The 27,908-nt window shown below is 48.6% G+C and overlaps 2 protein-coding genes across 10 annotated transcripts in view; one reads left to right on the top strand and one right to left on the bottom strand.

The window, feature by feature from the left end:
• Window positions 1–18,584, top strand: part of LOC139564784 (SRC kinase signaling inhibitor 1-like) — a 211,139-nt gene extending 192,555 nt beyond the window's left edge. For 7 of the 9 annotated variants that reach the window (XM_071384593.1, XM_071384594.1, XM_071384592.1 and 4 more), the window contains 8 exons: window positions 1,653–1,971; window positions 2,380–2,656; window positions 2,846–2,994; window positions 3,261–3,410; window positions 5,158–5,247; window positions 5,376–6,494; window positions 8,177–8,308; window positions 13,320–13,857. In XM_071384593.1, coding sequence (XP_071240694.1) covers window positions 1,653–1,971; window positions 2,380–2,656; window positions 2,846–2,994; window positions 3,261–3,410; window positions 5,158–5,247; window positions 5,376–6,494; window positions 8,177–8,308; window positions 13,320–13,322 — 2,239 coding nt within the window. In that variant the 3' untranslated portion in view covers window positions 13,323–13,857. Of the gene's footprint in view, window positions 1–1,652; window positions 1,972–2,379; window positions 2,657–2,845; window positions 2,995–3,260; window positions 3,411–5,157; window positions 5,248–5,375; window positions 6,495–8,176; window positions 8,322–10,011; window positions 10,022–13,319 lie in introns of all 9 variants that reach the window. The other 2 variants (XM_071384601.1, XM_071384600.1) reach the window with 2 other exon arrangements.
• Window positions 18,585–19,629: 1,045 nt separating this feature from the next.
• The window catches only part of LOC139564786 (formin-like protein 1), a 16,065-nt gene continuing 7,786 nt past the window's right edge, over window positions 19,630–27,908 (bottom strand). Inside the window, exons 6-25 of the mRNA XM_071384602.1 lie at window positions 27,040–27,183; window positions 26,776–26,887; window positions 26,612–26,688; window positions 26,423–26,516; window positions 25,845–25,919; window positions 25,629–25,739; window positions 25,342–25,491; window positions 25,078–25,179; window positions 24,418–24,958; window positions 23,380–23,504; window positions 22,924–23,126; window positions 22,483–22,717; window positions 22,316–22,384; window positions 22,124–22,204; window positions 21,749–21,878; window positions 21,461–21,624; window positions 21,256–21,357; window positions 20,605–20,709; window positions 20,305–20,401; window positions 19,630–20,047 (exon numbers count right to left, since the gene is read on the bottom strand). Coding sequence (XP_071240703.1) covers window positions 19,983–20,047; window positions 20,305–20,401; window positions 20,605–20,709; window positions 21,256–21,357; window positions 21,461–21,624; window positions 21,749–21,878; window positions 22,124–22,204; window positions 22,316–22,384; window positions 22,483–22,717; window positions 22,924–23,126; window positions 23,380–23,504; window positions 24,418–24,958; window positions 25,078–25,179; window positions 25,342–25,491; window positions 25,629–25,739; window positions 25,845–25,919; window positions 26,423–26,516; window positions 26,612–26,688; window positions 26,776–26,887; window positions 27,040–27,183 — 2,782 coding nt within the window. The 3' untranslated portion in view covers window positions 19,630–19,982. The remainder of the gene's footprint in view (window positions 20,048–20,304; window positions 20,402–20,604; window positions 20,710–21,255; window positions 21,358–21,460; window positions 21,625–21,748; window positions 21,879–22,123; window positions 22,205–22,315; window positions 22,385–22,482; window positions 22,718–22,923; window positions 23,127–23,379; window positions 23,505–24,417; window positions 24,959–25,077; window positions 25,180–25,341; window positions 25,492–25,628; window positions 25,740–25,844; window positions 25,920–26,422; window positions 26,517–26,611; window positions 26,689–26,775; window positions 26,888–27,039; window positions 27,184–27,908) is intronic.

The following is a 27,908-nucleotide window of genomic DNA, read 5'->3' as shown; positions in this document are numbered from 1 at the left end:
TGACCGCTATGCGCAGGTACGACCCAACACACTGACCGCTATGCGCAGGTACGACCCAACACACTGACCGCTATGCGCAGGTACGAGCCAACACACTGACCGCTATGCGCAGGTACGACCCAACACACTGACCGCTATGCGCAGGTACGACCCAACACACTGACCGCTATGCGCAGGTACGAGCCAACACACTGACCGCTATGCGCAGGTACGACCCAACACACTGACCGCTATGCGCAGGTACGACCCAACACACTGCCCGCTATGCGCAGGTACGACCCAACACACTGCCCGCTATGCGCAGGTACGACCCAACACACTGACCGCCATGCGCAGGTACGACCCAACACACTGACCGCCATGCGCAGGTACGACCCAACACACTGACCGCCATGCGCAGGTACGACCCAACACACTGACCGCCATGCGCAGGTACGAGCCAACACACTGACCGCTATGCGCAGGTACGACCCAACACACTGACCGCCATGCGCAGGTACGAGCCAACACACTGACCGCTATGCGCAGGTACGACCCAACACACTGACCGCTATGCGCAGGTACGACCCAACACACTGACCGCCATGCGCAGGTACGACCCAACACACTGACCACTATGCGCAGGTATGACCCAACACACTGACCACTATGCGCAGGTACGGCCAAACACACTGACCGCCATGCACAGGTACAAGCCAACACACTGACCGCTATGCGCAGGTACGACCCAACACACTGACCGCTATGCGCAGGTACGACCCAACACACTGACCGCTATGGGCAGGTACAAGCCAACACACTGACCGCCATGCGCAGGTACGACCCAACACACTGACCGCCATGCGCAGGTACGACCCAACACACTGACCGCCATGCGCAGGTACGAGCCAACACACTGACCGCCATGCGCAGGTACGAGCCAACACACTGACCGCCATGCGCAGGTACGAGCCAACACACTGACCGCCATGCGCAGGTACGACCCAACACACTGACCGCCATGCGCAGGTACGACCCAACACACTGACCGCCATGCACAGGTACGACCCAACACACTGACCGCCATGCACAGGTACGACCCAACACACTGACCAGTATGTACAGGTACGAGCCAACACACTGACCACTATGTACAGGTACGAGCCAACACACTGACCGCCATGCGCAGGTACGACCCAACACACTGACCGCCATGCGCAGGTACGACCCAACACACTGACCGCCATGCACAGGTACGACCCAACACACTGACCGCCATGCACAGGTACGAGCCAACACACTGACCGCCATGCACAGGTACGAGCCAACACACTGACCGCCATGCACAGGTACGACCCAACACACTGACCGCCATGCACAGGTACGACCCAACACACTGACCGCCATGCACAGGTACGAGCCAACACACTGACCACCATGCACAGGTACAACCCAACACACTGACCAGTGACCACCTTTCGCAGGTAGGCTTCAGCCCACCACACACTGACCATCATTGAAACATCGACACTGATCCAACATCACAGGAACATGAACGATCTGTAACTCAGAGCCTGCATTGTCTAGCCACAGCCCACCAGCACTGACCACATAATGGCCGATATACAGACGTTACTGGCATCGCCTGACATTGGCTGTGTTTGTGTGGTCAGGCAAGTGAACGAGGGCGTATGGAAGAAGCAGGAGGACTTCCCCAAGCACAGCAGTGAGGACTTCCGTAAGAGTTCTGACTTTGACATGCCCACCAGCCCCCCTCTCAACCTCAGTGACCTGAGGGGCGGCAGCAGCCTGTCAAACTGGAGCCCCCACTCCAGCCACAGCCATAGTCACAGTCACGGTCATGCACACAGCCACCCCTCCTCTGGCCTTCACAGGGACAATCATCCCCCTGTGCCTCACAAGGGCCGGGCCCTGGAAGAGCTGGCCAACCGCGCTGCCGCTGATAAGGCTGTGTCTGTGGAGGTTCGACTGGTAAGGAACCCTTCAATACTCCATTCTAGTATTTAATCTGTAGTTGTCCTAGTGTTGCATTGGTATGATGATACAATATGTATAGGTTTTGGAGGAGAGTGTGCGTAGGCATGAGTGAGTCTACAAGTGTGGATGTCTGCACATGTGTGAGTGAGTGTCAGTGGGTTCTGCTGAGGGGAGGACGGCTCATAATAAGAGCTGGAACGGAGCAAATGGAATGGTATCAAACACACGGAGACACATGTTTGATGTGTTTGATACCATTCCACTGATTCCGCTCCAGTCATTACCACAAGCCCGTCTTCCCCAATTAAGGTGCCACCAACCTCCTGTGGTGAGTGTGTGTGTCTGCGTGTGTATACAATATCCCTCACTGTGCTATATCTCTCTATGGTTCCCGCTCCCCAGGCAGCGGAGCGGGACTGGGAGGAGAAGCGGGCCAGTCTGACCCAGTACAGTGCTCAAGACATCAACCGTCTGCTGGAGGAGACCCAGGCTGAGCTGATGAAGGCCATCCCAGACCTGGACTTTGCCGCCAAGCAGATCAACAAGCCCTCCTCCAACACACCCTCCCAGTCTCAGACCCCCCAGAGTGGGGGAGGGACCCCAGAGCACCGCCCTACCAAGCCCCAGCACGCCACACACAAGCTCTCGGGGAAGGAACCTGGCTCCAGACGTGGTTCTGGTAAGGATACAGCAGACCTCTCCTTACCCAACAGAGGGAGCAGTAGACCGGTTTTGATGTACTGATGGGCAGCAGTGTTTTGTCACATACTCAGCTCATGAATGTGTCAGGGTCGGCTGTGGTGCCAGTATGAATGTACTGTGTCTGGTTCTCTAACGGGTGCCCATGGTACTGCCCTGCCTGCCACAGATGCAGAGCAGCTGACAGTGACTCGCTATCGTACAGAGAAGCCCTCGAAGTCGCCCCCTCCCCCACCACCTCGACGCAGCTTCCCATCATCCCCGGCTGGCCTGATCACCCGCAGCGGAGAGATCCTTATCCCCGGCAAGAGCATGAAGGTGACAGAGCATGAGGCATGGATGTATATTCACACAGACACTCACACTCACACTCACACACACACACACACACACACACACACACACACACACACACACACACACACACACACACACACACACACACACACACACACACACACACACACACACACACACACACACACACACACACACACACACACACACACACACACACACACACACACACACACACACACACCTCCTGCCTAGTTTCTGATCTCCACTATGTATGTGTGTAAAAGTCGGAGGCGGAGGAGGCAGAAGCACAGAAGCCCCATGTGAAGCTGCGACGGACGGTGTCTGAAAACCCGCGTCCTGCGTCCACCCCTCCCACCATCGTCTCTGGAGACAAGGAAGAGGGAGAGGAGGACAAGATCGCTGCTGAACTGGAGGTACTGGTATACCAGCTTCAGAAATAGTGGATTAATAGTGTTTGCAGAGTTTATATAGTATTCGTAGAAGTGGTCCCTGAAGGATTTTAGGTAAGGGTGCAGGGAATGGGAAATGTTACTGGAAAACGACACTTCCTCCGCTTCCCTAATTTTGCCGAGAGCTTGTAGCTACACACACACACACACACACACACACACACACACACACACACACACACACACACACACACACACACACACACACACACACACACACACACACACACACACACACACACACACACACACACACACATACACAACCTTTGTAGGCCTCATTTGCTGGCTGCTTGGTGTGTTCGAGAGGATGGTCAGGTCAAAGTAGCAGGTGCCATATGTCCTCCACACCCCAGGCCTACACACTGGGACAGAGAGCTCCATTCACTGTGGGCCCAGATTACTGCTGATCACACAGTTTAGTCACACACACACAGCGTGTCACCCAGAGCTCACAGACCAACCCAGCCTGGCCACATGGACCCAAATGAAGTGTTGATTTGTGTGTTTGTCTTTCTGATGCCCTGCTGGCCACTTAGTGAAACAATAAATTGGACAGATTTTTTTTTTTTTTACTGTAATTTTTGATAGACCCGTTATGATAATTGATCTTGATATTATGGATAACCTTTCCTAATTTAACCATTATTTACATTATTTCAACTGTCCCCTCCCCTCCCTCCTACCCTTCCCCTGGCCAGCTGTTTCAGAGAGCCCCCCTCAGGCTCAGCCACCCCCCTCCCCTGTCCCTGCCCAGTGCCCCCCGCAGCAGGACCAGCGTGCCCCCCTCCAGCCTTGACCTATGGCCCCCAGGGGCCCCATGCACCAAGGTAACGCCCTCCCTGACCTCGCGAGGGCTTGTGTGGACTGCTGCTTCCTGAGACTGCCCTCACCTTCCTTCTCGCCCTCCTTCCTCCTCGAACTAACACTTCCACCCCTCTACCCCCTCCCTCAAATACACACTCCCATGTTCCATCCCTGATCTCTACACCCCTCCCAGAGTACACAGTCCCATCCTCACCTTTTATCTCTACCTGCAGAGTGCTCTCCACAGGGTCTCCTGTCAAACACAGCAGCTGGTCACCAGCACACCGACTGTACACTGACCCTATTCTGCTTGGTGCTGTAGGGAAAGTAAAGGAGGTTGTACTTTTGTTTTAAATGCAGCCCTTTGGTCCAGCACTCCCCTTGTTCTACACTACCAGAACACACCCCTAAACACACTGTCTCCAGACGACACACACACCATATACCCTGATGGAGTGATCACTCTTCCTTACACACAAACACTCCTGTGACTAGTCACTCTCTGTGTTGGTTGCAGTGCTCTGAAGTGCATGGATGTGTGTGTGTTAGAGTGTGCCAGTGTGTGTGTGTGCGCGTGTGTGTGTACGTGTGTGTGTACGTGTGTGTGTGTGTGTGTGTGTGTGTGTGTGTGTGTGTGTGTGTGTGTGTGTGTGTGTGTGTGTGTGTGTGTGTGTGTACGTGTGTGTGTACGTGTGTGTGTACGTGTGTGTGTGTACGTGTGTGTGTGTGTGTGTGTGTGTGTGTGTGTGTGTGTGTGTGTGTGTGTGTGTGTGTGTGTGTGTGTGTGTGTGTGTGTGTGTGTGTGTGTGTGTGTGTGTGTGTGTGTGTGTACGTGTGTGTGTACGTGTGTGTGTACGTGTATGTGTGTGTGAACAGTTGTGAAACTCTAAACTGTGTCTACCAGCTGTCTAGAGCATCGTTGGACTGCTCTGGCCTACAGTGGAAGCAGGGCAGCTCAGAATGCACTGCCAGCATACTGGCATCACACTCACAGGTTAGTGCCCTAATGAGAAGTATTTTAGAACCAGTGAATTACCATTACACTGTTTAGCAAACAATCCTATTTTATCTTATTGAATGTATGATGAAATATTACTTCTATTCACCCATTTTGTTTAACAGGCACAGAGCATGGCCCTTCCTGGTTCGTCCTTCTCTCCTGTCCCCCGGATTGTGCTGACAGAGTGTGTGTCAGTTTCACCCTCTCCCTCAGAAGGCTTTGTCAGAGACTTGACACAGGACCATCAGATGTCCCCAACAGTGGGCCAGTCCCAGAGTAAGACTGCTCCTCCCCAGACAGTCCCCAAGATCCAGCAGGTCTCTAAGGGGAAGGATCCCGTCAGCCAGCCCCAGAGGAAGCCCTCTCGGCGGGGGGAGCTGAGAATCCTGGAGTCCTTTGAGAAGAAGGAAGAGAGGGAAGAGAGAGAAGAGCTGTCCTTGGTGCTGACTGAGCTGGGGGTGATGGTGATGTCACCCTCGGAGGCCCAGAAGCTCAGCAGGACCTGGGGAGAGGCTCTACAAACACTGACCATCCCACCTCAGCCTTCAGAGGGAAGCACTAAAACCCGTCTGTGTGGGGCTCCACTACTGGTACTCTTCAGGGAGACTGTGACGGTCAGAGAGGCCTACAGGAAGCTGCAGTTACTGCTGGGCAGGGAGGAGGACACAGGGTCATCCAAGGTGGTCCCCAAGCCCAGAGCACGATCTTCTCACAGCAGCCTGAGCAGCAGCCCCAGTACCCTGGGTTCCAAGATAACTCTCTCCCCTGAGCAGCAGGACTCTCTGAGAGAGGCTCTGAGGAGAGGGGTGGAGACAGGGGCCAGGAACCTGACACTCCCTCACAGCACTGGAACAAAGAGCATTCTAGCCACCCTTCCGGAGCCCAGTCAGGACTCTGCAGAAGCAGCAGTGAAACCCAAAGGGTCTGCAGGGTGTGAGGAGAGCCAGGCCAGGGAAGAACAGGGTCTGAACCCCTGGAAGCAAGGAGAGGACATTAGGAGCAGCACCTACAGGAGGCTGGACAGCCTGGATGAAACCATCCGCGAGCTGGAGAACACCCTGCTGGAGCTCAGTGGCCACCCCACCACAGTGCACCTCTCCCCCCCAACACCCCCCACTGACACTGCCTTGCCAGAGGCTCCAGACCCAGCCCAGACGCCTGGTACCACCACCTCAGAGACCAAGAAGCCCCCAGTCCCACCCAAGCCCAAACCCTCCTACACTCCTGCCACGATGACCAAGGTCTATAACATGCACCCCTGCATAGACTCTGCTCTTTAGAGGGCACTCACTTCTCTCTATCCTCTTCTGTCTTTTTGCCTTTAAGTGTTGGGGTTGCTGTTTCTGCTGAAGCTGAAGCTTTATCTTGTCTTCCTCCTATTGACTTCAGAGGGAATCTGACAGCACGTAAATGACCAACCTCACATGGAGTTGTACCTCACACCTCCGTTGAACCTCTCATCCTGCCAATTCCCACGTAGAAGTAATCTGTCGTCTGCTCCCTGTGAAAACGGGTAGATTTTGGCAGTCCAAAGGCTTTAAATCTTAAATCTGTTCAACTCCAAGGGGCCTGCAGCAGATGCTCTCCTTCTCTGTTCTGTGATTAGTCATGTGGTGCTACTCTCCACTTGGAGACGGGTTGTTCATTGTCTTTTCATTGATCTTCTGTTTCTACTCTGTAAACCAGGGCAAGTCCAATCTCTGCTGCAATAAACTGTCATTTCTCTTTCACTCCCCTCTTTATTTCCCCCCTCTCTTCACGTCTTTGTCTTGCCTTTGTCCTTTGCTGCTTCTCTCGTCTCTGTAATCAATTACCAGTTACCTGCATCATCAACTATTATAGCTTTACCTTGACCTTTCTTTCGGCTTATCGACAAACGAAACGTTCAGACTTGTTTACAAATTGGCCTGAAACTGAGTACAGACACACACTGCTGTTTACATTATCCCATAGTAAATCATTAGCATAGGGCAGACCAGACCTCGGAGGGCTCATTGCATGCTGGGAGTCGGAGTTTGTCATTTCACCTTTAGGTCAACACTCCTTGTAAAGCTCCCAAAATGAAATACATGGTTGAGTAATGCTGATAGATAGAGAGTTAGAGACAGACAGGTGAAGAGGTAGACTGTAGCATGGACCACCATGTTGTCTCAGTGTGTACATAGACTTTCATTCAGTCCAACTGCAGTGGAGTGCCAAGCTACAGTGGGGCTGACTGTCAGGGATCGTTTCTCCTTTCGGCCATTCAGCTGGAGAAACAGGTCCCTTGGGCTTGACGTGGGGTTGGTGTGGAGTTGCAGCGTTTTCACGCCTTGTTGCATCACTCTCAGTACTGTAACCACCACTGCCTTTAACTCGGTCTCATTAGGCCAATCAGATCCTTCACCCAGGTTCCCTACTCTACCCCTGAATGATTCATATTAGCATACCATACTGGGCGCTCCGTCTCCTGTAATCATATGCACTGCCTTTCCTCTTAGCCAATGTGCATGTGTGGAGGAGGTTGGGGAGTAGATAGGATGTGCGTGGAGTGAGTGAGTGCGTATTTGCTTTTTGCATATTAGAGGCAGAGAAAATGGTTGAGCCGACGACATCATATGATGAGCCCCCGGTGCAGCCATGCAAAGCAACACCACTTTGAATTTTTCCATTTCCATATTCACCTGTTTGTCAGATCTTCTGCAGCCAGTGTGTAGTGATATATTGAAAGTCAGTGGGGCGGATAGTAGGGAGTTGTTTCAGCGAGGCTATAGTGAGCACCCTGATCTTAGGGCTTTCAGCAGCCGGCGGGCATACTGGGTGAGAGCTTCTATTGAGTTGGTATATGTCTGATTAAAAGGAATGAAATGTAAATCTGTTCGTGCTCTGTGGCACTACTACTCACGTCTCTCCCCTCTTCTCCTCTCCTTGTCTCCTTCTCCAGGGAGGCAACAGCTCTTCAGCTGTGGGTAAAGTCCACTCCTCGGCTGCCTCCAGACTGAAGCACCTGCAGCAGAGCAGCACAGAGAAGACCAAAACTGGCAAGAGGGAAGACTTCCTCAAGGGCCAGCAGCAGGTACTGTATTCTAGTGAGACTGATAATCTACTACTGACTGCCCCTACCTAACTGACCCCACACCTCGATCTTCTGCACAAGGTAGCCTATTCCACTGTTGTATTAGTGTACCCCCATATCTTGGTGTGACTTCTTAATCCATAGACCGTCGATGGATTAGCCAGAGCCAATAGTACTACAAGGGTCTTGTTTGATAAAGGGGATATAGATAGTGTATGGAATAGATAGTGTGGTGCACCAGGGCACCTGAAGGTCTTGAAGGATGTTGGGTTATAAATTGGGAGATGCAAGTGGCCCAGGGGAGACGGGGAAATGGAACTGTTCAGGCGTGTCAGAACAAAGTCAAGCTGAGAGAGAACTTTCTTCTCTAGTGCTGGCAGGAGTCATGTCAATGAAATAAGCTTTAATGTCAATGTTATTTGAAAAATACCGGAGCACCGAAGTGCACCTAAACCCTCTCTCCACGCTAAAAATACTTTGATTGGGAATTCAGAGAGGGAGCCATTCATGTGAATCAAGAGAGAGAGGGGTGTGTGTGTGTGTGTGTGTGTGTGTGTGAGAGAGAGAGAGAGAGAGAGAGAGAGAGAGAGAGAGAGAGAGAGAGAGAGAGAGAGAGAGAGAGAGAGAGAGAGAGAGAGAGAGAGAGAGAGAGAGAACGAGAGAGAGAACGAGAGAGAGAACGAGAGAGAGAGAGAGAGAGGTAGAGAGAGAGAGGTAGAGAGAGAGAGAAAGAGAGGTAGAGAGAGAGAGAGAGAGAGAGAGAGAGAGGTAGAGAGAGTGTGTTATGAGACTGGGCTAACAAGTAGCTATATAGGTAAACATGGGAGGAATCTCTAATTCCCTTGTCTCTCAATGTAGGCTGAGGCTAATCAGTACCCAGTTGTGTCAGTGCAATCACTGATGATTCAATATGAAGAGCACAGTGCTTCCCCCCAGTGTGCTCCCTTCAGCTCTCGCTTGCTTTCTCTCTCTTCCTCCATTTTATTCACTCACTCCTTCCTTACTGCACAATCTTTTTCATCCCTATTATTTCTTGTTCTCTCAATTTTGCCATCTCTCTTTCCCCACCTCTGTCTTTCTCTCTCTCCCCCTGTGTGTCTTTCTTTCCCCACCTTTATCTTCCTCTCTCTCCCCCTGTGTGTCTCTCGTTCCCTCCCTCTGCTTCCCTGTTTCTGGAAAGCTGTAGGGGTGGAGCGGCCTCCTTCTAGCCCACTGAGAGGAAAATGAATCCCATTATTTCAGTATGAGGACACAGGATCTCAGCGTGCTCCCTTTGTCCACAGACTGTTGCAAACAATTACACTGAAAACAGGCTGTGTGAAAACACTATCCCCTCGCCCAAAGAAGGAGGGATGTTCAAGACAATCTCTCTCAGAGTCGGCACCAAGCCATAAGTTAAGATAGCGCCAACAACAACAGTAACAAAGACATTACTAAACCCATTTCAGAGCATTTTGAATCAACATATGACTTCAATCGCGGAAGTCAATCTCCCCACTACTCAATGACTGACCGGCTGTTTGTATTGACATAACATGCCATGGATGTCTGTCGTCTCTCATTACTCCACCTCAACACTGTCAGATGCCTACCTATACTATACTGCCCAGGGTACTGTACCAGCCAGGTGCCCATCCACCCACCATATTAGTTGACCCATAGAGCTTTAAGGTGCCCCCCATAGTTTCCCCACTCCCGCAGAGATGTAAGTTAGTTTCCCCACTCCCACAGAGATGTAAGTTAGTTTCCCCACTCCCACAGAGATGTAAGTTAGTTTCCCCACTCCCACAGAGATGTAAGTTAGTTTCCCCACTCCCACAGAGTTGTAAGTTATTAGCCCTCTCCCATAGAGTTGTAAGTCAGTTTCCCCACTCCCATAGAGTTGTAAGTTAGTAGCCCTCTCCCATAGAGTTGTAAGTCAGTTTCCCCACTCCCATAGAGTTGTAAGTTAGTAGCCCTCTCCCATAGAGTTGTAAGTCAGTTTCCCCACTCCCATGGAGTTGTAAGTTAGTTTCCCCACTCCCATAGAGTTGTAAGTTAGTAGCCCCACTCCCATAGAGTTGTAAGTTAGTAGCCCTCCACCCATAGAGTTGTAAGTTAGAAGCCCCACTCCCATAGAGTTGTAAGTCAGTTTCCTCACCCCCATAGAGTTGTAAGTTAGTAGCCCCACTCCCATAGAGTTGTAAGTTAGTTTCCCCACTCCCATAGAGTTGTTGGTTAGTTTCCCCACTCCCATAGAGTTGTAAGTTAGTAGCCCCACTCCCATAGAGTTGTAAGTCAGTTTCCTCACCCCCATAGAGTTGTAAGTTAGTAGCCCCACTCCCATAGAGTTGTAAGTTAGTTTCCCCACTCCCATAGAGTTGTAAGTTAGTAGCCCCACTCCCATAGAGTTGTAAGTTAGTTTCCCCACTCCCATAGAGTTGTAAGTTAGTAGCCCCACTCCCATAGAGTTGTAAGTTAGTTTCCCCACTCCCATAGAGTTGTTGGTTAGTTTCCCCACTCCCATAGAGTTGTTGGTTAGTTTCCCCACTCCCATAGAGTTGTAAGTTAGTTTCCCCACTCCCATAGAGTTGTAAGTTAGTTTCCCCACTCCCATAGAGTTGTTGGTTAGTTTCCTCACTCCCATAGAGTTGTTGGTTAGTTTCCTCACCCCCATAGAGTTGTTGGTTAGTTTCCTCACTCCCATAGAGTTGTTGGTTAGTTTCCCCACTCCCATAGAGTTGTTGGTTAGTTTCCTCACCCCCATAGAGTTGTAAGTTAGTAGCCCCACTCCCATAGAGTTGTAAGTTAGTAGCCCCACTCCCATAGAGTTGTAAGTTAGTAGCCCCACTCCCATAGAGTTGTAAGTTAGTAGCCCCACTCCCATAGAGTTGTAAGTTAGTAGCCCCACTCCCTACTGATGCTGTTGTTCTGACTCACACCCACCCAGACATGCCCACCATGGGTGTCCTCTCTACTGGAGCCACAGCTGAAGGTAAAGAGATCTCTTCTCCCCTCCCCAGAGATGACCCCTCACCCCAAACTCCTACACTGACCCTCTCTCTCTCTGGTCATCACTCTTTCCTTTCATCTTCATATCTTTTCTCTGTTTGTCTCTTTTCTGCTTATGTCCTCAGTGGTGTTATGATTTGACGTTATCGGTGGTGCGAAAGTTTTCATACTTTGTACTGTGCTATGTTCTTTGTGTGTGTGTGTGTGTGTGTGTGTGTGTGTGTGTGTGTGTGTGTGTGTGTGTGTGTGTGTGTGTGTGTGTGTGTGTGTGTGTGTGTGTGTGTGTGTGTGTGTGTGTGTGTGTGTGTGTGTGTGTGTGTGTGTGAGACTGAACAGTGCATTGTGAGATGATACTCAGTGCCGTTCTGCCTGCGCTTGTTGTTAGGCACTGCTACAGTACCAGGAGACGTCAGAGCGTTCCAGGCGCGAGAGGATTTTTTAAATCACTGAGCTGTTATAAGAACAGGCAGTTCAAAGCCACCATTTCGCTCCGTTGGCCTTTGGCGCAGATCAAGGAGGACATGACAATGTGAATCATTTTCATAGCACAATCCTCGATTTCCATTTCCCATTTCGCTTCTTATTACTTCTGGCTGGGAAGCAGGCTAGTCAAGCGGGGGGCCGGTTAAGGCCAGTCCCACGACACAGTGTTTTGGCAGGCAGCTCTGAGCTTCCGGAGATGAGAGGAGGCTATCTTACCGCACTAACAGAGCAGAATAAATGTTGCGGTAGCAAGGCTTGAGAGAGAGGAGAGAGAGAGGGTGTCCTCAGGCAGAAGGAACAGCCCCTCTCCCTGGGGGCAGACAGCAGCACCAGAGTTACTGGAGCACCAGCCAACACAGCAGGTGAAAGCCTCACAGGCCACACAACACGCACCTGCTGTCCAACCAACCACACAGACCGAGTCCCCTCTGTCTCCACACTAACACCCTCCAACCACTCAACATGCAGGGCAGAGTAGAAACCTCTCAGAAATAGTGGGTTGCCTTTATTCGGGAACATTGTGGAAGAGAACTTTTGACATATCTATGTGCAAGAGTTATTCAAGAGCAAATGATTTGCTATCCTGGATTTAATCAAAGTCACCTCTAAATAAACGATGACCTTCGGTATAAAACCTGGTATGCAGAGTTATTGCTCTCTCCCAGTGTCTGTCTGACTGAGGATACAGAGTTGGGACAGTTACATCCGACTCTTCCTTCAGGTTACACCTCTCATCCCCCGGCCACAAGCACAGATGTCTAGACAGGTGTCATCAGCCAGTGGCACTGATGTAGGACTGATCACAGAGTCGGGGACCCTCACACACTCGTGCTCTGGCATAGCTCTGTTAGCGTTTGGCACTGCCTGTCTTCTGCTAATGCCCTGGCACTGCCACTTGCCTCCAGCCATCCTCTATGAGAGAGACTGAATGCTGGCAGACTGCATTTACAGAGAATACACCCCCTGTACTGTATAATGTGTACAGCGCTACCACAATGTCTCACTGCCAACACAGCGCCATCTACTGGTGTACTCAAGCATCACACAAAGGGGACTATGCGTGATGCTGTTCATTTAATGTGTTTTGCATTTTTAATGACTCGGACGTCCATTAAAAAAACGGTCAAAACAGTAACGGACCCCAGCAGTGTAACCCCTGTACACTTCTGTTACATTTTCACTTCAGACTGTTGGTATCATAATACAAAAAAAAAATGTAATGTCCCATTCTGTGTATTTGGCACTCTTGGCTAGCATCAACATCAGCTGATACTAACCTGAATTTCCTGTCTTTGTCCCTTGTTCTCATCTCACCCCTCCTCCCTCACACCCCACCTCTCACCCCTCCTCCCTCACACCCCACCTCTCACCCCTCCTTCCTCACCCCACCCTGCCTGTGCCTCTCAACACCACCTGTTCCTGGGGCGCCACCACCACCTCACCCACCACCCTGTCACCTGTGTGATCCTCCTGGGCCATCCTGTACCACCCGGCCCACCCCTCCACCTGCGCCTCTGTGACCTCTGACCCTGCACAGTGAGTGAGGGACCAGCCTGTGCCCCGTGCCTGTCCTCTCCAGACTCCTCCTCAGCACCAACCACCTGACTACAGAGCTGCATCTGACCCCCCACCCCATCCCCTGCTACTCCTAGTCCACGCCCTTAAGTCTCTGACTCCTGTACCCTCTCAAGTCCTACATTGACCCCACAATGCACAAGATATCTACCACTCTCCCCTTGGTGTGTTTGTGTGTGTGTTCTGTATGTTTGTGTGTGCGCATGTCTGTGTGAATGGAAGGGTGCAGTCGGGGACCACTACCAACTATATGACTGTACTCTCTTTTTTCATTTCTCTTTTTCCCCCTGAAACCTTTACAATTTTCCCCAATTCTCCATGTTCCTCCTCCTGTTTCTCCTGTTCCTGGTCTGTCCCTGGGTCTGACCTGTAGGCCCATGGGAACAGCAGCAGCAGTATTGAGCCCCTCCTGTCAGGCACCAAAGCTGCCAGTTTCTCCGGCCGCCTGTCCTCCTCCAGTTCGGCCTCGACTGTGTTCGCCCCGGGTCTGAGGAAGTATCCCCAGGAGGGGGCGCTGTCTTCCCTGACAGCCTCCTCCAGCCAGGCCAAAGCCCTGCTGGCCAGCCTGTCAGCCTCCAGCCTATCAGCCTCCAGCCTGAGCGCCGAGGCCCTGCTCCTCTCCTCCACCTTCCGCCAACACCGCCTCCTCCGCGAGCAGCAGCGCGCCTCCTCCCTGCCCCTGCCCAACGGCCGCTCCTCCAACTCCACCAACACCTCAACCACCACCTCCTCTTCCTCCTCCTCCACCTCCCCCACCTCCACCCCCTCCTCCTCACCCTCCTCCCCGACCGCCGTGACCTCCCTCAACCTCTCCTCCGTGGGGCTCAAGCCCAGCGGCCGCAGCCTGCAGCACTCCGGCTCCAACAGCTACAAGGAGCGTGGCAGCAAGACCCTGCCCAAGCCTGTCTCCCTTAGCAACTCACAGTGAAGTACAAGAGGATGGATGAGAGGAGGAAGAGGAGGGGGAGCGCAATCAAAGCACCATCACATGCCAAAAAATGAAGAGGTAAACAAGCACACTAGCCCCGCCCTCAATGCCAAGAGTTATATGCAGCAACACATATCAGTGGGGAGTTCCCCAGAGTTTACTTTCTGACTGTCACTTTGCTGCCCTTGGTCTCAGTCCAGCAGCCAGAATCTTCACATATCTATAATTATACAGTAGTTGATGGTGGTTCCTCTCTGGCTCTCCCACTCAGTAGTACTGACAGTTCCCAAGACCCCCAGAGAGAGAGCTCAAAGATGGGCCTCGGCCTCCTCTCCCTCCCACCGCCTAGTCTGGTCTGGTCCGGTCTGAACTGGTCTGGGTGGACAGAAAAACAGTGCCAGTCCTTTATGAACCCTCAGTTTGTCATCACACCATTTGCCAAATCTTACTGGATGGAACCTAAGTGGAGTAGATGTGATATCTAGACTGTGACTTATATTATACAGAGTAGAATTGCAATAATCAACGAGTACAGTGCAGTAGTCGTGTGTGTTCAGAGTTATAGCAGTCGTATTCCATCACCTGGCACAATGTGAATCTGTCGAGACAAACAAAGCTAAACCAACATGGTGGTTTCCATTCTGAGACAGTTTTCTGTTTGTTCCTTTCTTTATTTCAGACTTATTGCATCGCCTGTGTAGAAGTCGTAACTGGTGCTATAGTTCTCCCTGTTTTGTAAAGAGTTTACATGAATGAAACGGCTCCCATTCAATGTGACTGTACATTCCACTGTTTATCTAATGCTACATCCCTGGAGTGGCTTAAGGCTTCTTCTCTCCGGCATCTGATGCCATTCTTACCCTCGTTCTCTATGGCCCCACTATTAGCACCGTTTGGCAATGGAAGAAAAGGCCAGGGAGCTGCTTTTGTTCAAGTCCTCTGGTTTGAGAGTCTGCGCACAAGTTTATCGCCCCACAATAGCACAGTATAGGAACAGTAATGTGATATTACAGTGGATCAGTTCTTTAACGACTGAGCTGGTACATGAAGAAGGGGGAAAAAAGGAAAACAAAAATAGATTTAAACATTGAAATTGATCGTTAAAGAATGTAGAATGTGTAGACATGAATGTTGTACGACAATCAGGACGTATCCACAGTTGAAGGGTTTCGCCTTGGACTGGCGTTCCCTGCTGCAGTGATTACACTCTGAACTCAACACACGCTCACGTGACCAGGCACAGGCATACAGCAGTAGATGCGCGCACGGTCTCCGACACGCCAGTGAGACGGAGATCCACCAAACTGTTTATGAAAAGCACAGTCTCCAGTTGTTTTGAGTCAAAACTGTTGACTAGATTGCCCATTTCTTTACTTCATGACTGTAGAACCACTGGTCATGAATTAACCCACACCGGTTTGATAATGCAGTCCTTTAGGTAGTAATCGATTAGAATGGTTAAAAGGAACAGAATGTTCGAGAGAGAGAAACAACGGCACAAATGAATTCCCTTCTGAAAGGGACCAGAGATGTGGACCAGCTGATTATTATTTAGCTGATTATTTACAAGACATGCTGCACAATGAGTTTCATTTTGGACTGTGTATTTTTTCAATATTTGCTCTAGATAAAACCCACAATGAGTTATCTGGACCTCACCCGACATAGAATCGGGCTTAGCCCACAGCTGTTGGTTGTGCAGTAGTAAGGTTGCCACTGGATATGGCTGCTTTTGTTCTGTGATATATGTTATGGAGAATAATTTGGTTCATGTACAACGGCACCTTAAACCCGAGTGCTTACGCAGATCACTGGCTCCATTCCTCACAGCTGACTTAAGAGCTTGGAAGTGTTATAAGGATAGAAATACACTTTCATCAAAGACGTGTCGATGGTTTCCCTGCTGTTAATCTTCCGCCAGGAAACACTCTGAAGCTCTCTTTCTTCTGTGATGCGTCACCAAGGCGACCTAGGGGGTTACGGCTGTGTGTAGTCCTAGTTCATTCTTCAATTGTTCGGTAGACAAGTGCGTGAAATCGATTTTTTTGTGGCACTGAGATGAAAACAATTGCTTGTGAAAGAGGCCGGTGTCAAGTGCAGAGAGCTTGAGGTGGGGAGATTTTGGTTTTCATGTTTGAATGGCTAGTGTAATAACAAAGTGTTTTAACTCTTATCTACTGAGTTCATGAGCTGTAAAAGGGCTGGTAAGACAGGTTTATCTGTCACTGTTTGACACCCTTTTGAATTTAAGAAGGCTATTATTTTTTGCAACTTGCTATCTGTGCTGTCCTTTGGGGGAGATGTGTCTATGAATCAAACCCTTCTTGGAAGAGGTTCCCACTGGACCTGATGTCTGACTGCCATGGTGCTGATATAATTGCACAAAATGATCGATGTTGCAATTTCCCCATGAGCATCTGCATGAACCCTCTGGAACTTTGGTTTCATTGGAGACCCACCAAAGATACTGTTCATCAGTGGCTCCGACAACACATTGCTGTAAAGATCAGAACAAAGGGGTCCATATGGACACACACACACACACACACACACACACACACACACACACACACACACACACACACACACACACACACACACACACACACACACACACACACACACACACACACACACACACACACACACACACACACACACACACACACACACACACACACACACACACACACACACACACAGCATAGTGTTTCAGAATGTGGCCGTGGCATTGCAATAAGCACACCCTCTGTTCTGTCAGCGAGAAAACGGCAAGCTCACGGCACAGCGAGTTAGTTAAGCCTCACACTGGCTGCACTGTAGCAATGCAGGACTCAAGCCCTGGGTTTTATAAAGTGAAGCCAAATGAAAGAAATTCACTTACTCATTCAGCTCCACACTCAAATCCATAACTCCCAGCACTGCTTTTGCGTCTGGCAGGGTGATGGGGAGGAAGTGAGGGAGGTATTCACACTTCGCTGCTTTTACACAGGAAAGTCCAAGATGAAAACCCCAAGACTGCGGGACAATGCTTTTTTGAATCACCATAGCACTAGTGTTATTGGACAGGAGATTTCAATATGGCTGAGTCTCGGAGGGGTTTATTGGTAGTGGGGATGAGGAGAGAAGGGTGGCGAGTGTGGAGACACTCGTAGTGAAAGCCCCTGGCAATCAGAGAGATAGTTCATGCAAACTTGAAATGAAAAGTAAAAAAACGATACATATATAAATATATCTTCGTTAAGATGTTTGTGTATGATATTAATATAATTGTGAAGAAAGTGTGACACATAGATCTGGATTAAATTATTATAATGTACAATTTAAATCATCCTCTTTTGGGGATTTATATGAGTAGGCATTTTGTACAGACTTTCCTTTTCAATTCTTCAAGAGAGAGATAATGTATTTCACATTAGCAAATTATTTATTCATAAGCAGAACATTTTTATATTGATTTGAAAATATTTATCTGTATAGAAGACAGGACAGGTATGTAATATACAGTGGAGCTCATTTTTAATTCTGGGATATTTTTATTAGCACTATTTTTAACAGCTGTGTGAGTTTCCTCTTTTGTTGGCCTGCTGGCCCATGCTACTGGTATGTTTAGGGAGAGGTTGCCCCTGAGCTGGTCCAGTACAATGTCTGCTCCCAGTCCTCCACTAGCTAACACTCATTTTGAGGTAAGGGGAGCTGTTCCTAGACCTGTTCTTAGGGGCGTGCCTTTTCTTTGGAACTTCTGTTGGTTTACTTAGTCCTCTTCTAGTCTCTGTCCTAGTCTTTGTATTACATAGCACTCCTTATACCTGACTGATGTGTTCTTCACCCTTGGCTGATTCCAGTGATGTTAGAGAGAAGTCTGGTGCGAGTCAGCGAGAGAAAGAGAGAGAGAGAGAGACAGGTGGGGGTGAGAGACAACACTGTGAAGTGGGCGTTTACCTGATGATGCAACATGACCTTGCTGATTGGTTGTATTGATCGACTATGAAAGGACTGTTCACAAGAGAGGGGTTGGCTGTTCCTCCTGAAGGCATCCCACAAAAATGAATAGCCCATACTAGATACCCCTCTACTGGTGGTACGATAGGATAGTATTACATCAGTATGGCCCAAAGTTAATAACAGAGAAGGATCTCAGCATTGAATAAGTCATTTAGGTTTCAATGACAAACCAAGAGCACATAACACGGATAGATATGGAGCATTCGTTTTTTCTTCATCATCATAATCATTGTCTATTGAGACATGTTTGGTTCTGTTTTTAATAAATGAAAGAGACATGTGTGTATTATTTGACCTGCTTTCTGTGGTGTTTACAGTACTGTATGAGGTTCTGACATGAGTGTGTGGATGTTCCAAAATCTTGGCATCGAGAAGATAACAAAACAAAACGATATGTAAATAGACGGAGTAATTCCTAGAAAGTGCAACAAAATATTATGTCCAAAATAATGTTTTATTAATTCAACGATGATGGATACAAAGGTATATTATAAAACAATGCATGAAATATTGTCAAGCAATCGCACGGTGCAATTGTTGTCTACATGTTTTCTTAAAAAACAGAGCGAGAGAGAAAAAGAGGTGTACCACTTTCAAGGTTTACAACGGTAGAGAACCAGACCTTTTTACTTTGGATCTTTCTGTGACACAGGCATGTTCAGCCTTACTGTGATCAGTGATGCTACGGTGATGATGGCTGAGAGTGAGGAGTGTTCCCAACAATCCGGAACGATCCGGAACGCTTCAAAGCACCTTCACCAGAAAAACCCACCAATTACGATCTCCCACTTGTAGAGTAGTGTGACATAATGAACAATACAAAAAAAATAGATCTATATAAATATAAATACCTACTGATACTGGACATTCTCATTTATCAGTGTGGATGCCATGATATTCTGTGAGAAATGTGATTTTTTTTTCTTTCTGTGAGAAGACCGGCAGTTGAACCTGCTTTTTGTACATACTTGCTGTGGTTGTGTGTGTCTAATAAAGTGCAGCTCTCTTGTACAGTCGGAGTCCGGGTTTCGCTTTATCGTAGACCGTAAGTTGATCTTCTTTCCCTTTTGGGATCAATAACGTATCACGTCAGTAGGTGGAGGCTCTGCGACAGGTCCAGCGGCGGACCTCAGATGGGTCATTGTAGTATCGTTAACTGGGTATGGAATGCTCTCGCCGCTCATCTTCCCCGGGACTAGGAGGATGTTTCATGTACAGACATAACGTGAACACTCTGATATGACTAAAGGGCACATAGACTTTCTAACGGCTTGGCAGGTCACGGATCCACTCTAGGGTAAGCAAGTACTTGAGTCATGAATTTGGAGTGATACAGTAATGTGAAACTTGTTTTTTTAATTAAAAAAAAAATTACTCATTAAAAGATGAGCGGAAACCAAAAATTCTACGTTATTTTAAAAAGCTAAATGAATAAAAACGCACCAATGTATTTGTATGTTACACATTTGCTCATGACCTATAGCTTAAACTCTGTTTTATTTACAGAGTCAATTCATACTGTAGTTTAAATGTGTATTGATAGGTAAAAGGCCATATAATCTTCAGTACTAATGTAGGTGTATTGTGTATGTACAGTACAAGTATGTATTTGTGTTCTGTGTATGCATACAGTTTGACATTGAGAGTGTACAGTAATCTCAGTGGAGTTGTGGGTCTTGGAGCTGGAGTTGTTCAGGTGTCTTGACGCTGTGCTGGTCTCCGTCCATCTGTTGCTCTGAACGGTGAGTTCCTCAGGTCTGGGACAAAGCACATAGACACAACCACTAAAACTTAGCCAGGGATATCTATCTCCGAATGTACCGGTGAAAAGTGTGGTAACGCTTCATGATTTACATACATTTAAAGCATTCATGTATTTTATAGTGCCTTATAGCCCACTTATAATGTGTTTATGGCATTGACTATACGCGTTCTTAACTCTGTTTTATAGATCATAAACTACAATATAAAACTATAGTGCATAATGTATTCTAGCCGTAGTGGTTTGTCATACCTGTAATGATGTCCTCCAGGGCCCCATCCTTCACCTGAGGCTTCACCTGCCTCTTCTTCAGCTCTGCTATCAGGTCCATCTTGGGCATCATGGGAGACTGGCAGGGGTCAAAGGGTAAAGCTGACACACTGGCATATGTAGTATGGACCACACTAGAATGACTAGTCACTGGTCGATCAGTCATAAGGGAAGCTACAAAACGATAGTACTCCACCTCCTTTTATAACTGACTGTATGGAATGTAGAGATTGTGGTGGATTGAGTTGGTATGGGGCATCGGTCTATAGTCTATTGTCCTACCTTGTGTCCTGCAGCCTCTTTCTTTCTAGGGGAGGGAGACTCTGCTTGGTTCTCACTGCTCTGTGCCTCCAGTCTCTTCTTCTGTTCATTATCCTTCTCTGCTTGCTGTGTGGGACACACACACAAAAACAGGTCATTAAAAGGTCCAACACAGCCGTTTAATCTCAATATCAAATCATTTCTGAGCAACAATTAAGCACCTTACTGCGATTGTTTTCAATTCAAATGGTAAAATAAACAAATAGCTTCTTAGCTAAATGCTATTTCTCAAGCAAGAATTTTGCTAGGGCTGTCTAGACGTGGTCTGAGAGAGGGTCCTAAATGGAGGAACCTAATAGGAGGAATGTGTAACCGGAAAACTAGCTGTTATTGGCAGAGAGGAGGGCAAACGTTCTTTGTTATTGGTCTATTAACTTACCAGGTGGTCCAAAAACCAAAAACCCCACCCAGCCAAACAGCTCTTACACTAAAAGTGCATTGATATAATTTTCACAATATTATTCAAACCTCATAGTGTGGAAAATATATATAAAACAAGGAAATCACATTTTCGACTGCGCTGCCCCTTTAACAAACATGCATATAAATACAAAAGTGAAATATAATGAGCTATTTCATTAATCCTTTCCCATTATGGGGGCACCACCTCACCTTATAGGCCTTCATGAAGCGGACAAACAGAGGGAAAAACATGGAGGGTTGTGTGGTCTTGGGGTTCTCTCCGAAATACTCCACCACCGAGCCATACGCCTCCTAGCGGAGGAGGTGAGAGAGGAAGAAGAGGAGAGATGACGTCTTCTGTGGAATTATGTGTGTCAGATGTGTCTATTAAGTTCAAATGTTATGGGATTCCAACCTGAGCGGTCTTGCTGTCTTTGAGTAACGAGTCCAGTAATTCACTGTTTGTCTTGACAAAGTCCTTCAGCACTGTGTTGTCTTCCTGCACCAGGAACTCCTTCTTGGTCACTTCCATTCCCCTCTCCAGAGAGCGGATATCCTGAAGAATACTGTCCAGAGACACTGAAACACACAAACACAGGAGAGAAACAGGGCGTCAGTTATTCTCACTATGAAGGGCTGCATTTTTGTCAAGCTGTGTGTACATGTGTGTGTGCGCGTGCAACCGTTGATTGCGTTCCCGCACCTAGGCCAGCCTTGTCCACAAAGTGCAGCTCAGTGTGGAAGTTGTTGAGTTCAGGGTATTTCTCCTGGACGATGCTGGAGATGAAGTGTAGCAGGGTCTGGGAGCGGTCTGTAGACTTGGTGTCCAGCAGCTGACAGGACAGAGACAAAGAGAGGCACAGATGGAGTCATCTCCCAAAGATGGACTGGCCTGCCTATCAAGATACCATAGCGCCCTCAACAGTCCAAAACCTTGCTTTAGCTAATAGCGACTTATTTATCGCTATAGAGTTTAAGCCATACTATTTCAAGCCAGTTAATCTCTACCTTAGTGATGGTTCTATTCATGTTAAACAAGGGAAACAATTGTGCCTCAAGAGCAGAGGGGTGTACTCACCAGGTCCAGACTCTGCAGGCGGAACCCATAGGCTGCACCCCTCTTACTGCTGTTCATGTAGTTCCCAAAGGCTAGGATGATCTGGAGAGGAGGAGCCAGATACAGAATGTGTTACATAGACAGTGCCGGCCTGTTTAAAGAGGCTCTCTGATTGGAGGTTAGCAGTGACGGACAGGGATGCCCTCCACTCACCTCTAACATCTTCTTCAGCTTGGCCGAGGACTTAATGGACATGGATGCTGTGATCATGGCGTTCAGTTGCTGTAGGTGAGATTATGAATGACTACCGTGTCAGATTCTGAAGAAAGTCATTGTTGTACAGATACAATTTCACTGTCTGTCCTGAGCAACTGACTCACCGGCTGCAGACGTTTGACGCTCTCGGGGAAGTTGCCCATGAAGGTGAGGGTGCTGATTCGCTGGGCCAGACGGGGGATCTTCCCAAAGCGCATCATGAAGCGGTCCTCCTCTGCCAGATCATCCAGCGGACGGCCCTCCTTCTCATAGTTCTGGAGGAGCTTCAGCTCGTAGTCTGACGGGACAAACCTCTCCAGCAGCTCCAGGAAGTCCAGCCCCAACGCCTGCTGGTCATACCTGGAGAGAAGGAGGGAAAGGAGGAGGGAGGGAGACAAGTAAGATAGTAAGGAAGGGACAACAAAAGAGTGTTAGGGGAAGGTGGGATGAGGAGAAAGAGAATGAAGGGATTAAAGAGAACAAAAAAGGCATAAAGAAATTAAATGAGTGTGAGAAATATGTTTACTAAGGAAAGGAACAGAATAGGAGAAGATATAGTTCCATACGTCTCTATAGCTGTGCAGATGTCTGCGGGGCTCCTGCCTCCCTTGCGTAGCGTGATGGCCAGGTTCTTGGCCTTGTTGCCCTCGATCAGGTTGACCTTGCTGGGGGCCTTCTGGGCCACCTTGACCTTAAGAGTGGACAGAGCTGCTGGAGGACCCTGGGCCTTGGTCTTAAACTGCTCCTCAAACGCCTCCATGTTCAGCTCCTGACACAACACACAGAGATGGTTAGAGAGGGAGGGTAAGGAGGGGAGAGAGAGAAAGGGGGAGAGAGAGGAGGGAGGGTAAGGAGGAAGAGATATAAAGAGAGAGAGAGAGAGAGAGAGCAGAAAGAGGGTCAGAGGAAGAGGGTAGGAGAGGAAAGAGTGGAAAAAGGGGGTCAGAGGGAAGGTGAGAAAAGGGAGAATGGAAGAGTATAGTTCAGTCAGCATTAGTATCTGTGTGGAGGTTTGGTCTTACCCCTAAGACCTGCTCGTCGTCCAGCTCGTGGAAGACCGTGCCAGTCACCTGGTTGGGCTTCAGTGCCTGCCAGTTGAGCAAAGGCATCCGGAACTTAGTCTGGATGGGTTTCCTGCTTTTACCTCCTGAGAGAAAGAGAGAGAGAGAGAAAGAGAGAGAGTAGGAGAGAGAATCAATCACATTTGTCAATCGCCAATGCACTCATTTCCCCCTTCAGCAAATTGGACGCATACAAATTCATGAGATTGACTGACAATCTGATTAGCATAGAGCTCTCTCCTATTTGACCTCTCACACCCTAATCTCTTTAATCTCTCCTCTATATTCATGATCTCCCCTCTCATCTTCTAATCTCTGCTGTAGACCGCTACTGGAGCGGAACAGGTGGAATGGTATCAAATACATCAAGCACATGGTTTCCACGTGTTTGATGTCATGCCATTCGCTCCGTTCCAGCCATTATTATGAGCCGTCCTCTCCTCAGCAGCCGCCATTGATATACACATGTAACTGCCAGAATAATGGAAACACTTAAGATACAAAGTCTATTGAAAGCAGGTGCATCCACACAGGTGTGGTTCCTGAGTTAATTAAGCAATTAACTTCCTATTATGCTTAGGGTCATGTATAAAAATGCTGGGCAGGTCATTATTTTGGCTACCATGGCTATGCCCCCATAGGATGACAATGCCCCCATCCACAGGGTACGAGTGGCCATTGAATGGTTTGATGAACAATGTAAACCATATGCCATGGCTTTTCAGTCACCAGATCTCAACCCAATTGAACACTTATGGGAGATTTTGAAGTGGCTCCTAAGACAGCATTTTCCACCACATCAACAAAACACAAAATGATGGAATTTCTCGTGGAAGAATGGTGTCGCATCCCTCCAATAGAGTTCCAGACACTTGTAGAATCTATACCAAGGTGCATTAAAGCTAGTTCTGGCTCTATTAAGACACTTTATGTTGGTGTTTCCTTTATTTTGGCAATTACCTGTACATCTCTAATGAAAGCAGTTAAGAGTCACCTTACCGGCTTGGCTGTCTCCAGAAGGTGGGCCTCCGGGTGGGGGCGGAGGTCCAGCGCCGGGTGGAGGAGGAGGTGGGGGCGGACCTCCCCCGGGAGGAGGGGGAGGAGGAGGGGGAGGTGGACCACCGGAGCCAGGCAGGGGAGGAGGAGGAGGAGGTGGAGGGGGTGGGGGAGCAGGTCCACCAGGCCCAGGAGGAGGGGGGGGAGGAGGAGGGGGGACAGCAGAGATGGCTGAGGAGGGAGTGGCATCGGGGACGTCTGGGCCAGGGGCAGTGGGTCCAGTGGAGCTGAGCAGGGGCTCAGAGGCTGGGGCGGGGGCGTACTCGATGATGGTGACAGGCACCACCTGGAGGTCTAGGGCCCCAGAGGGGGTGCGTCCCAGGCGGATCAGCCCTCGGTCCTGCAGCTCCTGCACCTTGAGTTCCAGCTCAGAGGAGGGCTGGCTTAGACGCTCTCTGTCCCGCTCCCTCTCCTGGCTCATCTCCCTCTCTCTCTCTCTCTGCTGCAGAGAGCTGACCTGGGAACAGGAGTCCCTCAGGCTCTCCTGTCAGTCGCACACACACACAAAGGCAAGGAAAAGTTATTATCACACAATCACACTCATACCTTTCTGTCTGATACACTATATTGTAAACAGTCCACAGTTCATTGTACAGTGCAGACCTTGAGCAGCTCTGTCTCCTTGGTGACTTGGAGGAGCTGTTTCTCCAGTTCAGCCATCCTCTCTGCAGATTGGCTCTCAATCTCCTCTAGCCTGGCACTCAGCTACAAAAACACAACACGACATATGACACAACACAACACGACACGACACGACAACACAACATTCGGAGGTCACAGACAGAACCATAGAGTAATTGCTGGCATTTTTTAGATGTGTGATTTGAATGAATGAGACTGTGTGTGTGTACAGTGTGTATCACTGACCTGTGAGTTGTGCTCCTGCAGTTCGTCCACATGCTCCAGCACCCCGCCCCTGTTCTCTGCATCCTCCAGCAGAGCCCCCACATCAAACACGTTGTCCAGGTAGGCCTGGATCTGAACCTGCAGCTTCTCACTCTCTGTCAGCTTCAGAGACTGACACACACACACACACACACACACATGATCCTCGTTATCCGGACGGTTCCATTTCAGTTTTAAGGAGTTGGTTTTGCGGTTGTGACGGTTCCATTTCCCAACAATGAGACGAGAAGGATAAATGGAGAGTTTACCTCTAAGTACTGGTCCAGTCCGTGGTGAGTGAACTCATATTGCAGGTGCACACGGAAGTTCATATTCTCCACCGAATGCACCACGATGTTAATGAACTGCATGCAGGCCACCTGAAGAGAGGGATCATCATATTTGCTCTTTAACCTTTCAGAACCACACTGTGAGTAATGTAAATACATCCGCTTTAGATTTAAAGCCCTTTTGTGTCCACGTACCATGAAGTCAATGTTGCTATCGTCGTTGCTAAAGTACTCCATCAGTTTCTCGAAGCGGTTCTTCTCTCCGCTCACCTGAGTGAAAGGACATGGGGAAAGACGTTCCTTGTTTCAGTAACACAGTCATGCACTTCAGCAGAGGTCCGAGTGTGTATGTTTTGGTACAGTGTGTGTTTGCATTCATAGAAAGCTGATCAAATTCGTCCACTTCTGCTTTTAACACATCCAACATTAAATCTATTATTAGTCGTGATGGTCACCAATGTGGAAAGTCTATATCGATATCAGTTGAATTTTTTCAGACCACATTTCAGTCATTTAAAGGGGCCCTTCAGTTTGGTGAGTAGTGGTTACGCACTCACAACATGATGTCTTCGTGTGAGTGTGTGTTTTAGAGTTCTAACTGTGCTCGGTGAGACTAAGACAGGGTGTTGCGCGTATCAGTCGTGAGATTACTTAGAAGAGAAAAATCTTGGTCCTGAGAACACACAAATGAGTAGGCTAAGGTGAGATGACACAGTACATATTGGTAAAGTAAAGTCTGCTATAGCATGGCTAAGTTTGGTAAATCCCTTCACCTCCTTGAGGTTGTCGAAGGCGGCGAGAATGATGTCGTGACCGCCCCTCACAAGACACACAGCAGCCAACAGCTCCAACACCAGGGCTTTGGTTCTGTGGAGACCAGGAATATAATACCACATCACACACACACATGCGCAAGCATGCACACACACTTCACACATCATCACACACACAGGTGTTCATACCTGGGGTTCTTGTTGTTGAGACTGAGAGTGATCTCGTTGACGCAGCGTGGGTGAGTCATAACTTGGTTGAAGCCCGACTGAAAAAGTGATAATCAGCATTGGAATTTCACAATTACACACTCCATATCACAGTCATGCCCACACACCACACAACACACACACACCTGGTAGTTCATGATGGCACGCAGACACATGATGCACACATGGACGTCGTCCCTCTGACTGGCCAATCGAGAGATCTTCTGAGTTCTCCTACTCTGGGCCAGAGAGGTTATTCTGCAAAGGAGATATTGATATGATGGAGGAGATGGTGGTCACTGGTCAGAAGGTCCCACTTTGCAGTAGAACATTTTTTGGTGAGATTTATCCTGTGGTCTGTAAGGCTTGCTGAGTGAGACTCGGGTCTCATAACGGCTGATGGTTCTTACCGTACGGTCAGGGCGCGGGCTGCTCTGGTCATGCCGTGTGTAGGGGAGCTTCCTGCACTCTTATTCAGGTCCTCCATGGACCTCTCCACTGGCTTCCCTCTCTCTGACAGTGTTCCCCCATTCTCAGCACCCTCCAGGTCAAACCTATAGATACATTCCCAAATACACAAACATATAGTCACATATAGATAATAAAACATTAAATCTACAGTACCAGTCAAACGTTTGGACACACCTACTCATTAAAGGGTTTTTCTTAATTGTTACTATTTTCTCCATTGCAGAATAATAGTGAAGATATCAAAACTATGAAATAACACATGTGGAAACATGTAGTAACCAAACAAGTGTTCAACACCCTTTGCCTTGATGACGGCTTTGCACACTCTTGGCATTCTCTCAACCAGCTTCATGAGGTAGTCACCTGGAATGCATTTCAATGAACAGGTGTGCCTTGTTTAAAGTTAATTTGTGGATTTTCTTTCCTTCTTAATGCATTTGAGCCAATCAGTTGTGTTGTGACAAGGTAGGGGTGGTATACAGAAGATAGCCCTATTTGGTAAAAGACCAAGTCCATATGGCAAGAACAGCTCAAATAAGCAAAAGATAAATGACAGTCCAGCATTACTTTAAGACATGAAAGTCAGTCAATACGGAAAATTAACAACTTTGAAAGTACCTTCAAGTGCAGTCGCAAAAACCATCAAGCGCTATGATGAAACTGTCTCTCACGAGGACCGCCACAGGAAAGGAAGACCCAGAGTTACCTCTGCTGCAGAGGATAAGTTTATTCGAGTTAACTGCACCTCAGATTGCAGCCCAAATAAATGCTTCACAGAGTCCAAGTAACAGACACATCTCAACATCAA

This window comes from Salvelinus alpinus, chromosome 36 (assembly GCF_045679555.1).
Source record: "Salvelinus alpinus chromosome 36, SLU_Salpinus.1, whole genome shotgun sequence".
NCBI classification, from domain to species: domain Eukaryota; kingdom Metazoa; phylum Chordata; class Actinopteri; order Salmoniformes; family Salmonidae; genus Salvelinus; species Salvelinus alpinus.
Note: the sequence above shows the minus strand (reverse complement) of the source record. Positions and strands in the feature narration are given on the sequence as shown.